Source organism: Ornithodoros turicata, chromosome 10, assembly GCF_037126465.1.
Source record: "Ornithodoros turicata isolate Travis chromosome 10, ASM3712646v1, whole genome shotgun sequence".
NCBI lineage: Eukaryota > Metazoa > Arthropoda > Arachnida > Ixodida > Argasidae > Ornithodoros > Ornithodoros turicata.
The window spans coordinates 116,503-129,728 of record NC_088210.1 but is presented as its reverse complement, the minus strand read 5'-3'; the positions used below and the strand labels follow the sequence as shown (position 1 = coordinate 129,728).

At 47.8% G+C, this 13,226-nt stretch overlaps 1 protein-coding gene across 2 annotated transcripts in view; it reads right to left on the bottom strand.

Moving 5' to 3' along the window:
* The window catches only part of LOC135370070 (uncharacterized), a 255,687-nt gene that overhangs the window by 177,347 nt on the left and 65,114 nt on the right, over window positions 1-13,226 (bottom strand). For both annotated transcript variants that reach the window (XM_064603765.1, XM_064603766.1), the window contains one exon: window positions 9,514-9,588. In XM_064603765.1, coding sequence (XP_064459835.1) covers window positions 9,514-9,588 — 75 coding nt within the window. The remainder of the gene's footprint in view (window positions 1-9,513; window positions 9,589-13,226) is intronic.

Genomic DNA, 13,226 nt, shown 5'->3' with positions numbered 1-13,226 from the left:
TTCTTTCATGTTACAGTTTTCGCCCTGCCCTCTATCAGTGGTGGGAATCCTCACGAGGGCAGGTGAAGATGAGGGAGCCTTCACCCTCACATCACGCTGACCTCACGCACATTGAGGTGATGTGAGGTGAGGAAAAATTTATAAACAAGATATTGAGGTGAGGTGAGGTGAGGAAAATGTTTAGAGAGGCAGGTTGAGGTGAGGTGACGTGAGAAAAAATTGAGAATGAGGCTGAAGTGAGGTGAAATTTTGGGAAAGGATGTTGGGGTGAAGTCAGGCGAGGAAAAATCTTTGAGAGGGAGGTTGAGGAGATATGGCGAGGCTATCTTCAATTTTTCAAATTTCCAATTTTCAAGCAGAAACTAAACTAAACTACAAGCTGACAGGTGATTGACCCTTAGCGGTCAGGGCCGGCGAAAGGTGACACCATTTTATATTGTTCTTTGTGAGAGCTTCTTGTTCACCGGAATGTGACAGCCATATCTGTGTCGCTAAAAATCGCTAAACGTACGAGAAGGTCGCCTAAACAATCTATTAATGCCTACTTAGTTTACTACTCTACTTAGTTTATTTAAAACATCCACCGAAAGTCAAGCACGTGCTGTAATATGCCATCACTTTTCTGTATCTTCCACGGAAATGCTCCGTGCAGCATCCCATCAGGGACGTTGCACGGATGTTCATGACAACAAGGTCACAATGAAAGGTCTAGCAAGCTATATTTTATCGCACATTGAACCCAGTGCATGGAGTATCCGTTGAAATCATTCAATTTGTATTTGTACCACTGTATTTTTTGTATTTTCTCTTGTAGTATTTTTGTAGTTTATAAATGATCAGTGCTGATTTAGTTGAATTTGGTTATGACAAACAAACCGAAACACTCATTATTGGGCGCAGGCATAGAAATACACATCGCATTATTAAACTAATTTACTTCTCCTATATATGTCCTCCGGCTAGCGGCCGCAGGATGTACGCAAATGACTATCACTGGAAGATCCCATGATGACACTCTCCGGATCTCCTCCGGACATCCCATCACGGACGAGGACGCGATGACACTTTGAGGACGTCCTGAGGATCGCGAGTGTTATTGGGGAAACTTGTGAGACGTTTCTGAAACGTTGTTCCAACTCGCATATGATAGTAATTTCGTATAGTGCTAGAAGCAAGCGAATATTACCTGTGAGAGTGTGAGATATTGGGAAACAAGTAAAAGCGTTAGGTTTTTCCATCATTCGCGGGCTGCTGTGTGCAATGTATTTACGTACCAATCTAAAACCCACACTGAAAACCTATCGGTTTTGCAGCTCCGCTCAGCAGGTAATCTTATCATAGACCATAAACTGAATTGCAAACATAGTATTTGGTATGAATGGATGTTAGAAATGTTAGCGGGCAGTTTGACTCTTGCAGACCTACGCTTTAATTGCAGCGACGCATCCTCGTCACCGTTACAAACGTACGGGGCCCCCCACTACACTTAATGAACGTGCCCAATTTATTGATATTTTAGCATATAGAATGCTTCATCCAGTTAGCTGATTGAGGCTATGGAGAAATGTCCATGCAGTTTCCGCGGGTGGGGTTTGGCTGTTTCGGCATTTGCGCTGGTCATACTGAGTTACCGAACGACAGGAGTCAGTGACGCATTGCGCTGCACACTTGGAGCGTGTTTGCGTGCTTAGATATAGTAGTACTTGATTCGTGCTGATGCGACGAAAAATATTTCCTGTGTCATGGTGCGTGGCATGTACAAAGGCAGACGTACATAGATCGTCCGATGAACATCCTTACGTGTATTTCGGAGGTACATCCATTAGAGGGGAAAACATCCAACCGAAATATCTCCGCAACGTACCAACAAGGGGTCCTCGACAATCGACCATTTACAGTATGTCTTTTCGGCATATTCACCAACTGAACCATCAGCTGGACGTCGAAAGGATATATGTGCTTTGCAGGAGAAGACCCCTTAGGTTGACCAGGTTGATATTATATAGTGGCATGATACACCAGAAATAGAAATAGACAAGTACACGTCAGAGAATATCCAGGGTGCCCCAGCTGAATGCGAAAGAAACGTCCGCAAGAAATTCGTGAAGGAACAGCATTTTTTTTCTTTATTTGGTTCATTGTGCATCTTCGGAGACGCGTCTTTCATTCACCCCAATGTAAAGGATAAAAGAGCACACTATCGCCTCTTGCGTCCTGGAAAACAGTTAAAAGAAAACAGAAAATGAAACCCAAGATAAGGGCAGTTCCGATAGCGTCAGCTGATATATTTGTTTATGTTTTGTTTCCGCAAGATAAAGCTCACCTTCGACGCATAAGGCAGCACTGTGCTCCTTCACCCTCTCACATTGGGGGTGGAGGAAAGACGCGTCTCTGAAGATCCGCGGTGAACAAAATAAAGAAAAAATGCTATTCCTTCACGAATTTTTGCGGACGATCTATCGAACGGATTCTTGCTCTGAAAACGGCTACGATATCAGATGACTGAAGGGAACTCTCAAGGGACTGAGGGGGGTTCTCATTAGAACAACTTCGTAGCTTTTATGACTAAAAAGTTCATTAACGATTTTCAGGTAGCTACTCGTTCGACGGTTGACCAACAGATGGTCAAGAATGTCCGCCGGCCAATAGACGATAGAAGTGAAACAGAATCTCTATAGCCCTAATAGTTTTTTAAAATAAAAATCTGTATCGAAAAAGAAAAACACATTGTATAGTCGTTTTCATGCAACATTCACTAAACATCTAAACCCGTAGAGGTGTAGTAGACGTCTACCTTTAGATCTAAATCGTCTATTATCCCACCATGTGCTGCATATGTAAAGTCGGGTAAACGCTACGAAAAGGCTGCTTTCAAATTGTTGGAAGCGACAACTTCGGTGGGTACCCCTAGGCATGAAGACATGAGTACAGAAAAGTGCTGGCGACAGTTTGGGCTCTGGAGTACGGCATCGCCCACACAACGACACAACCAGAAACGGCCCGTGGCCGCCTCGTAAGGGTCCAACAATCACAGGCAAATGTAAGCGTCTAGGCAACGTCCCCTGTACAGGCTTCAGGCGATATCCATGTGGCTACCGCAGGGAACGTTCCACATTCCTCCGCATTTAAACGGAGCGCACAGCCCGCGTGCGAGTGTTGCTGTGTGGTGTGGCTATACGTCAGTGTCACCCTCACTACCGGCCCTATCTTCGAGCCCATCGCTTTAATAGCCTTGAAGCGCTGGCGCAAGACGCTCACACATTGAAGGTGACCTCTTAGCGGAACTCCAGTATCGGCTCCCGCCGCCGCTTGAATTGGCGTTAGAACCGCGCTGGGCGTTGCCAGCGGGAGCAGCCTCGGTTGAACGCCTACCTGCAGTGGGACTGGACGAGCACAACCGCAATTATTACGCAGAGCCATCACGCCGAGCACCTGATCTCTTCCGTTATGAACAGAGGGAGATCCCCGCAGGAACGAGCCGTGGTCAACCCGGCTATTTAGCTGGCAACACCCCTAGGAGGCCGCAGGAGCAGCGGCGTGTTCCACGGCAGCAACGCAGAATGCCCACCGGCTGTTGGGCATGCGGCAGCCCTGATGACTTTCGTCGGAACTGTCCGCAGCAAAGAACAAACCGCTTCCTCCACCTTCCCGGCCTCGCTGCGCCGGTTATCCTGGGCAGGGACTTCATCACCGGGCATAAATTGGTGCTGGACCTGCCCAAAGGAGGATACGTTTACCACGGATCGTCAGGATTTTTTTTCCTTTCGCGTGATACAGGACAGCAGTTCAGCTAAGCAACTTGCAGCGACGTCCGTCGAACCTTCCCGCTCCCGACTGTCTTGGGGTCTTTCCATGGTCCTGAGGAGGAGCGCCGTCAGCTTGAACAAGTACTGCGGCAGTTTGACTGTCTCTTTACGGAGAAACCGGGTAAGTCGTCTGTGTTACAGCATAGCATAGACACGGGTAACGCTGGGCCCTGACGTACACTATCGCCTCTCGCGTCCTGGAAAAAGATGAAAAGGAAACAGAAAATGCAACCCAAGATAAGACCAGTTCCGATAGAGTCACCTGATACATTCCCGATTTTGTTTCCGCAAGTTAAAGCTCATCTTCGACGCATGAGGCGGCACTGTGCTCCTTCCCCCTCTCCCGTTGGGGATCAAGGAAATACGCGTCTTCTAAGAAGCGCAATGAACAAAATAAAGAAAAAAATGGCGTTCCTTCACGAATTTTTTGCGGGCGATCTATCGAACGGATTTTTCTTCTGGAAACGGCTACGATATCAGGTGACCGAAAGGAACAGATGTTCTCATTGGGACAACTTTGTAGCTTTTATAATTAAAAAGATAATTAATGAAAGTTAATTAAGACATTGCCTTTGGACTTTGCTAATGCCCTGCTAGGGAGTGCCCTTCAGCATATGCTATATTGCAATTGATTTCATCTTGGAAAAAGTGTTATATATATTTTTAAAAAATCTGTTCACACTTAGCGTGGACACCCTGTATATGGGTATATTCGATATGTTTTTTTTAATAGGGTGTAGTCTGCACTAGAGCCCTGCACCATCCGCGGATGGAAGCGGATATCCGCGGATATCCGCAAGATACTTGCGGGTTCGGATGAAAATTTATCATTTTCTGCGGTGTGTGGATCGGATGCGGATGGCTCGAGGTCGGATGCGGATCGGATGCGGATGCGAAGGCAGCGGATCGGTAGCGGATCGGATGCGGATATACCGCGTGCTGTAATTTTTCCACTAGCAATTTATTTGTATGCGAGCCGACTGAGAGCGCATACTCGGGTTCACCTTTTACCATGCACGGCCAAGACGGGAGAGGAGGCATTCCTGCGTCCACGCGAGCACCGACGAGGTAGCTTTCCACGCGTTCCAGAAGTCTCTCCATATCGCGTTTGTTGAAAGGTTTACCTTTGGTTATCGTCGTGAGTCCTTCCGTGACAGCATGGAAGCATCCGAAATTATATCAACATTCTTCCGACGGTATTTACGCGTCCTTCGAAACTTTCGGATTTTGCGGATCGGATGCGGATATTGCGTTTTACTCAGCGGATCGGATGCGGATGTAAACGGTCGTGTATGCAGCGGGTGCGGATCGGATGCGGATAACGTGTGCGCGGATGCGGGTCGGATGCGGATGACAAAAATCTCATCCGCGCAGGGCTCTAGTCTGCACCACCGTGATTGGGATCTTCGCCTGGCTGAACTGGCGTTCGCTACACGGATAACAGTAAACAGATCTACAGGCTTCACCCTGGCCTTCCTGAACTTGGGACGAGAGGCACCCTTTCCAGTGGAGAATGATCTACGCCTCCGGGATGGCAGTACCCAGACTCCTTCTTCAAGGTTTGCTGACGACCTCCGGAGTCGACAGGACGTTGCAGCTCGGACGGCTCGGGAAAATCTGGACGTCGCAAGGTTGGACCAGACTCGACAGTACAACCGTGGACGTCCGAATCTCACCTACAGCGTCGGTGACCTCGTTCTGTCGAGGAGAGTCGAATGCCAGCCACCATTGCCGTGAGACTCGCCATGGCGGCGTTCATGTTCTGTATCGTTGCAGCGATGCCTGCCATTGCAGCAGGTAGGCCGGAGAGGTCGGTGTCAGGACGCGGAGGAGGAGGCGTGTGGTCAAGGGAGGCGATGGTAGTCGATGCCGCCGGCAAATGGTCAAGTAGAAGGTCAGCAAACTTGGCAAGGTCGTCCAAGGAAGTGCTGCCTGCCGCAGCAAGGATGCGGCGTGCTTCCGCGGGCAGACGTTGCAGAAACAGTTCTTGGAGAAGCGATGAATCTAATGCTGCGTCGCCAACTAGAGGTCACATCCGTCGAAGAAGCTATGTTGGCTTCTGGTCCCCGAGCTCTTCGTTGGTGAGAAGGTGCTGCAAGCGACGTTGGGAAGACATTGTTGTTCGGGCGATTAATTCTGTCTTGAGGGTGTCGTAGGGCTTGTCGAGGGGTGGTTGGAGAATAATATCGCTGATCTCCGCCGCGGTATCGGTAGGCAAAGCCCCAAGGACATACCCGTACTTGGTAATCTGCGACGACATGTTGCGGGCGGAAATTTGAGCATCAGCCTGGGCGAACCGTAGCTGCGGGTCATGAGCCTAATAAGGTGGTAGACGCAGGGAAAGAGTTCCTTCTACGGAAGTTAGGGCCCACTCTGGTTGGTGCTGAATCGGAGTCGGGGTGTTCATACCAAGTAGCGGTAGTAGTCAGGCCGGAGCGAAGCGTTGGCATTCGAAGCGACGACAAAAAGCAGGGCATTCGCCGTTCGGGTCACCAGAGATGTGGAAGCCGGAGTAAAACGAGTCCACACTAGACTCCGACAGAAGGAGAAAAACTTCGTTTAATGTGCGGTGCCACTTCGGCACTGCCCGGAAAAGAACTGAAAGCTCGAGTGAAGCAGAAGGGGGTACTAGAGGAGCTTGACCATCGTTAGATAGCGGTGGCGCTACCGGCTCACCTGCTATGTGATGCCGCACGCGGTTTTGGAGCTTCGCTCGCAGATAGGTGTGATGGCCCCTTCGAGGCAACTGCGTGCTCCTCCGGCCTCACTTACAGGCTTGGTCGCTGTGACACTGGGGAAGCTACTGGGCCAGTACATATCTAGGACCAGAAGACTTACCGCCTTCGAGACCCGAGGGCGAAGAAGCAGACGATCAGCTTCCTCCTCAAGACCTGGACCAAGATCCCGTTTCGTCCCTCCCGCTCAGTTTCGTTCGTGTGACTACTGCTTCTAGCTTCTCACGTTATATGCACGAGGCCCTTGTCATACTCCTGGTAGTCGGGAGTTTACGCCTGATGGTTCTTTGTTTTTTCTTTTTTTAGACAGTGTCCCCAACACCAAGAAACCCTAGAAACCACGCTCTTCCCCGGACCGACAGTAGCACACCCCGCAAGTGCAACGGGAGGGACGACGGGATTCTCGCTGTCCACAACCTCCTCCTCCCCCGAGGGCTGCCTCCATCGCCACCTGGACGGTGGTGGTCCTGGGCCTCCAGGACCAGCTATCCCGGATGACGTTGTGTTAGACATGCCCGGCGCATGAGGCTCCTGTGTACGTGGATTTAGGGAGGGGGAGTGTGGGCGTCATTCCCTGACTCACCCTAACTGTTTTGCAACATCACCCTGACTGTTTTGGTGCAAGTGTATACCTTTGGTAGATAGTCTTTATACTTTGTGAAATTTCAGATTTCTATCCCAGTTTGTAGTAGCTTCAATGGGTGAAGAACTTCAGTATATTTTTTATTAGACGCAGTTTTGTCGTTGTCCACATTTGTCACACCAGCTGACAGTTTTGGTGGTGCCGTGTACGGTACATATTGCTTATGTTTTCAACGAGAAGAATGCGAACCCTGGAGCCCTGTAATATTTGGAAGTATAACGCCTTGACATGTGTAATGCAGCACTGTGATAGTTGCTGGGATATCTTTCTTTTCTTTTTTTTTTTTTTTTAGATACGGGATGGAGCTGTTGTTATATGGGTGGTACAGGGAGTCAAGTTAATATTTGAGTTGGATGTTTGTCTGCGGGTTATGCTCGCAGGTTCTGTGTGATTTTACCGAAATAAAGTTCATTGCGGTTCGCAATCTAGCGTCTGCAAAGGTACGTGAAACCACCGCAGGGTATCCGCCGGGGCTACGAAGCGCTACAGTATTACTTTTGTGAGAGCGCGTGAGTCCGTGGACGTTGTCGAAAGACTATTCGTAAGTCGGTATGGACGACTGAACATGGCTTACCGGTGGTACTGTCACAGATAATCGGAATTTTGCAGTCCCGTAAGTACATTTCGCGGACCTTGAGATTTAGTGGTAAGGCGAGCAAGCAGCTAAGCTACCTCGGCGTCTCGCAACTGCTGTACTGATGTTGGGCGATAACTTCGGCGCTCAAGCAGAAGAGTTGACTTAGTGTACTCGAATTATTAAGGTAAGAGTTCAACGCTGAAACGGTTGTCTGGCCCTCAGAGCATCATACCTATTGAAAGCTTCAAAACACATGTTCGGACAAATGCATGTGGTTGTGCAATAGTCATTACAAAAGTCACTTTCTGTTTCAACCGAAACACATTTCTCAAGACCGAATATTCTTACATGGCTATAAATTATGTAAATAAGGTACCTGGATAAGCTGATCATGAAGACATACCTCCCGTATTGTGAAAAAAAAAATCGTGAATACGAACGTTAAGGAAACGGAAAATTATGTTATCAGGTTTGTGAATGGTATACATCAGATACATCAATATGTTCACTGTTTGTAACCAATGGAAGTTTCAGTGGCTTGCTAAAATCCATTCACCGGGTGGGATGGCTGTTTGGTTTTCATCCAAGTCAACACCCGCCTTCCAAATTGATGACATGCAGTGTAGGTATAGCGCCTGCAAGAGTGTGCACGATTGTTATACATCACTGGATTAAACCAAGTCTGTAGGGCTAGGACGTAGCTGCATCATGCTTATTCTATTGCGCTTTTTGGAAGCCAGCCTCTTTTAATTAAAACTTCCAATATGAGTGTACAAGATGAACTGAAAGTTACGTGCCCACTTGTGAGTGATCATCAGATCATGCCGTCCTCGAAGTTCGAAATATGTAACTTTGAGCGCATTTCTGTTCGGACACAAAATCTCGTGTGATTCTTTATGCTATCACATTGAAGTTATTCACAATGGCCCCGAGCCCCTGTAGCACAAGCCTCGGATCTCCCTCGTCATCACGAACCCCACTTACACATTCAACGACAAGTGCACAATTAAATATGAGGACATGAAATTTACGCATAACGTAGTAACAGCATGCAAGCTATGTTGTGTTACTCCTCATACTGAAGCTGCAACCGTTGATTAAATCTGTTCAAGCTGTAAACATCATGAAGGACAAAAACTCACCGGTCCTACTACCTGGAAAGTCGCGGTTCTGGCGAAGTTTCGAAAGCGACGCTCCTGCACAAGGCATAGCCCAATAGAATTTTGCTGAAAAGCCGTTGCAAAACTTGGTCTTTTCTGTAATCAAACTCAAACTCAGCTTCGTGCTGGTCGTCTTCGTCATACTGCTCCGACGTTCGTTTTGAGAAGCACCATGTGTTGCGTGCGGGATGATGGTGCAGCCGCGAAGGCATCGCGATCGACTCACGGTGCGGACATCTCTCCAAGGAACATTTAGCCCCATTTGACGTCGCATTCAATGGAATCCCTCTACATCAAGGCTATATTCGCCGCCGATCGGGGAAGTTGAGGGGGAAAGCCGAAACGACATTTTACTCCCTCGTTTGGAATACTGCGCTGCAACGCAGAGTCGAAACATTTCGCGTGTAGCTTTAAGTCATCATGTACTTTCCTATTGCTAAAAAGCAGAAAAGAACCCCGACTTCTCTTCAGGAACGCTTTAAGCGAATTCCATGAGATAGAGGCACAGTCTAAGCGGGGTACAACCGGATTATTGTATAAGTCAAGGATACAAGAAGGGTCAGAAAAAGGCAGATATAACAGTGATGCTTACTTATACGCTGAAACCACAGCGCTGCAGCATGACTCATCGACTCTGTCCAGGCAAGATGAATCAGGAGCCCCGAGCCTGAAGTGAAATAGTAAATACCACTTACGAAAACAGCCAGAATGCTCAAGAAGCAATAAAAATGAATTCCATTAAAATAATCAGCTGCTTGACGTGGAAACAAATTCCTAGCCAAGTCTGATTCCTAAAGCATGGTAAAAGAGCGCACACCGACAAAGCATACACACACACACACACACAGACAACGCTCCACTAAGAACTGAGGTTTATTCAAAAAGGTCCAATAGTTGAGATAGTCACGGGTAACAAAGGCGACTTCGATAAGGGAGGAGGTTGTCGATCTTCGGCTCACGCTGCCGAAAAATGTTTCAGTGAAACAGGCCTGCCTTCCCAGACGGGAGCATTGTCGGAAGAGAACAGTGACGAGGTCCAGCAAAAGAGAATAACGGTGACAGCAACTTAGGAGGGTGTTTACTGACAATTGCATGTAACCGCGGATAAAGAAAATATCGACCTGTATTAGCGGAGGCGATCGTTCAGACATTGAGAAGTCACGCGCATATTTGGTACCAGGAGACAAATGAAAGGAGTAAGCAACGTAATTCGTGTAGGGAACCAACTTGTTTCAATGACTGACCACGTACGAAGTACGGGGAAGTGTGCAGTTGACTATGAGAGTCATTTGGGAAAGCTTGTATGTAGGGGAAGATAACTGTATCGTTACTGTTTCAATTAACACTTTCGTTAGTGACCCATAATAGATTCTGTTTCAGTCGCCGTTACCAACATTGCTTTCGTTTCCGTTTTAGTTTTCGGAACCACCCCACATCCTTGTCCGTTGTTTTCTTTTTTTAATTAGCTCGGAGGCGTGCTCTGTCTCTCCGCGCCCGCGTGATCGCATACTCCATGAAGCAGAATGGCAAAGTGCACAGCAATCAGGTCAGAATACCTGCTAATCAGAAACTACGTAAATTAGCTTACATACTTCAGTTCGATACATCATTTTTGTTTCAGTTCTTCAGTTACGTTTAGCTGCCTGCCTTCATTCAGTTTCTTTGCATAAATGTATCTAAATGATTGTATAAGGATTCTATGAGGATTGTATTAATTCAGCTACTGGGGTACCCAAATTATTACTGTAAATGGTTTTCGTCTCCATTTCTGATGAAGGTATTCTAAGTGCGCGATATCCGTCTCTGTTTCTGGTGCCGTTACCTGCTGATTTATTTCCGGTATAATACTATTCTCATTCCTTTTATCCTTGCTGTTAGCAGGAATTCAAGGTGCCTTTTGCAAGCACCAGGCATTTGTTCATAAGCTGCATGGTGGATTGTTTCCAAATGCACCTGTGCTTTCGCCAGACGACCGCATGGAGCTTGCAAAGGTGGCATTAGGAGACAAATGCCCAGCGATCGAATTTTTCATAGGATTTCGGAACACTGAACAGATCGAAAGCACAAATGCACCGTCTCAGGCCTCCATAGAGACAACACGACATGTTGTGATAACGACGAGTGCGGTCCCACGGCTGGCCGCAGCGAACAAGAGCGCTCCACTTCAGGGCTTGCTGAGGCTTCCAGCAAGGTGAGCCCAGAGCTTCTATGAAGGTCCGCTTATCAGCATGTTGCGATTTGAAAAAACAAACAAAAAAAAAACACGAAGTAGTGCTAGTTGCTGGGGCATGTCAGAATAGAATTATTTTACGTTTTGGAAGATGCACGTTAGAAATGGGGTGCGTCAGATTCGAGTAAACACGGTAATGCTTGTGACATGGAATTAGTCAGTCCAAGAATGGCTGAAACACTGCAAGTACTGGCTGAAGCTTGTGAACTCCCGATTGGGGTTCTACGTGAACGTGAAACGTCTCGGCACTTCCTACGTTTGCGTGCTCACATTCCCAGTCACCCGCTCCTCAGGAAAATTCGATACCGCCCTGAAAGCGACTTCTATCGAGTAGCGCAGAGGACGCGCCAGGCTCTCACTGGCTTTATAGCTAAGGATATTATACCGCCGGAAGCCCCAACCGGAAGGCTTCCAAACCTTCTGCAAATAAGAGATCATGCTCTGGTAGACGAGAAGTTTTCTACGTTAACGGCAGCATATACCGATGGCGCATCCCGCACCAACAAGCCCGCCTCAGCATTCGTCATACCATCCGAAGGCGCAGTGCACGGACGACGCCTTTCACATCCAACCTCCTTCACAGCTGCGGAACTCTATGCCATCCACGTCTTTCTACAAAACATCACTGATTTGACCCCGCGGGAATGGGCATTCTTCACAGACTCTAAATCTGCACTTCAAACTATTGAAAATTCCGGCATACGAGGCTCATCCGCACCCCTAGTCACAGATGTGTTAATGGGTTACCACACTGTCTACGCACAGGTCACAGGCTAGTTTTCCAGTTGGCTCCAGCCCATTGTGGTGTTGTGGGGAAGGAGCAGACCGACAGCGCCGCCGAAGCAGCACTCTCGTATCGGAAACGGACCAGTATTGTTGTGCTGAGAGGAGACCGCCGTTCCATTCTGCGACGCCTCGTGAGACCCCTGCCTTCCCGCCAATGGACAATCGACATTCTCCCCCATCTATGTTGAGCAGAGTTGATCCAACGCTCGCTTTCCGCACGCCACGAAATACCTCTCGTCAAGATGCTGCATTAATCCACCGAATGCGACTCGATGTGGCCTTTACAAGCTCAGTGGCGTTACTGCTTGAGACAAGTTGACTCTCCCGCCTGCTGCTACTGTGGTGTTCTTGATGATCTGGAGCACATTCTTCTTCATTGTCCCCACTACCAACCTTCCCGAACCGCACTCTCCGAGTCACTTAGTCAGCTGGACTCTCGCCCCTTCTCCCTATCGAACTTGCTTTGTGCGTGGCCCAATCCAGCCCAGCAACGATCTGCGCTCCAAGCTCTTTTGACATTTCTGGACACCATCGGACTGTAAAGGGGTCATTCTTTTATTCCCCACATCCCCACCAGCAATGGGGTAGAGTATCGCCTCAGGCGATGAACCTTCCCACTTTTCATTTCAAAATAAAGTTGTTGTTCAGGTTGCTTTTGCAAAAACCACGACATGATTTTGTGAGGGCTGACATGAATTTACAACCGAATCTTTGACTATTTTGGGCGCTAGCAATAGAACAGAAGCAATGGTTCGTTTACGTCTTTGTTGGTATTACCGAAGGTGCCATGTTGAGAGAAAACAATGAATAGGTCAAGAAATTGCAGCTTGTTGTTGTCATGAAAACTCCAGGTACATTGGAAGTCATGAATGTACGTATTTAAAACTGAAACAATATTCTGGCCGCCTTTTATGGGCCTGTGATAGAGGATAGAATAGAGAGAGAATGTGATAGAGTTCGGAGAGCACCAGCGATGACCCGGCCACATACCGAACGATGATTTAAATTTTGTGACGACCCGGTACACACACTGGATTTCTGAGAGAAAACATTGACCTGAAATTCCACAAGTAGGGAATCCATGTACAACTTGGAAGAAAAGAAAAGAGTCCAGGTTGGGGACCACAATAATTTAGAAATTTTACAACACCCTTCCTCCACGTTTATAAGCTGCAATGAGTGATAGAGATCGGAGACATCCAGCGAAAGGGCTTTGCAGTCTTAGTGATGTAACGTACTGAGAAGTTGGATGCACTGGCTTGAGTTGTTGACGCGGGTAGCTTGATCAT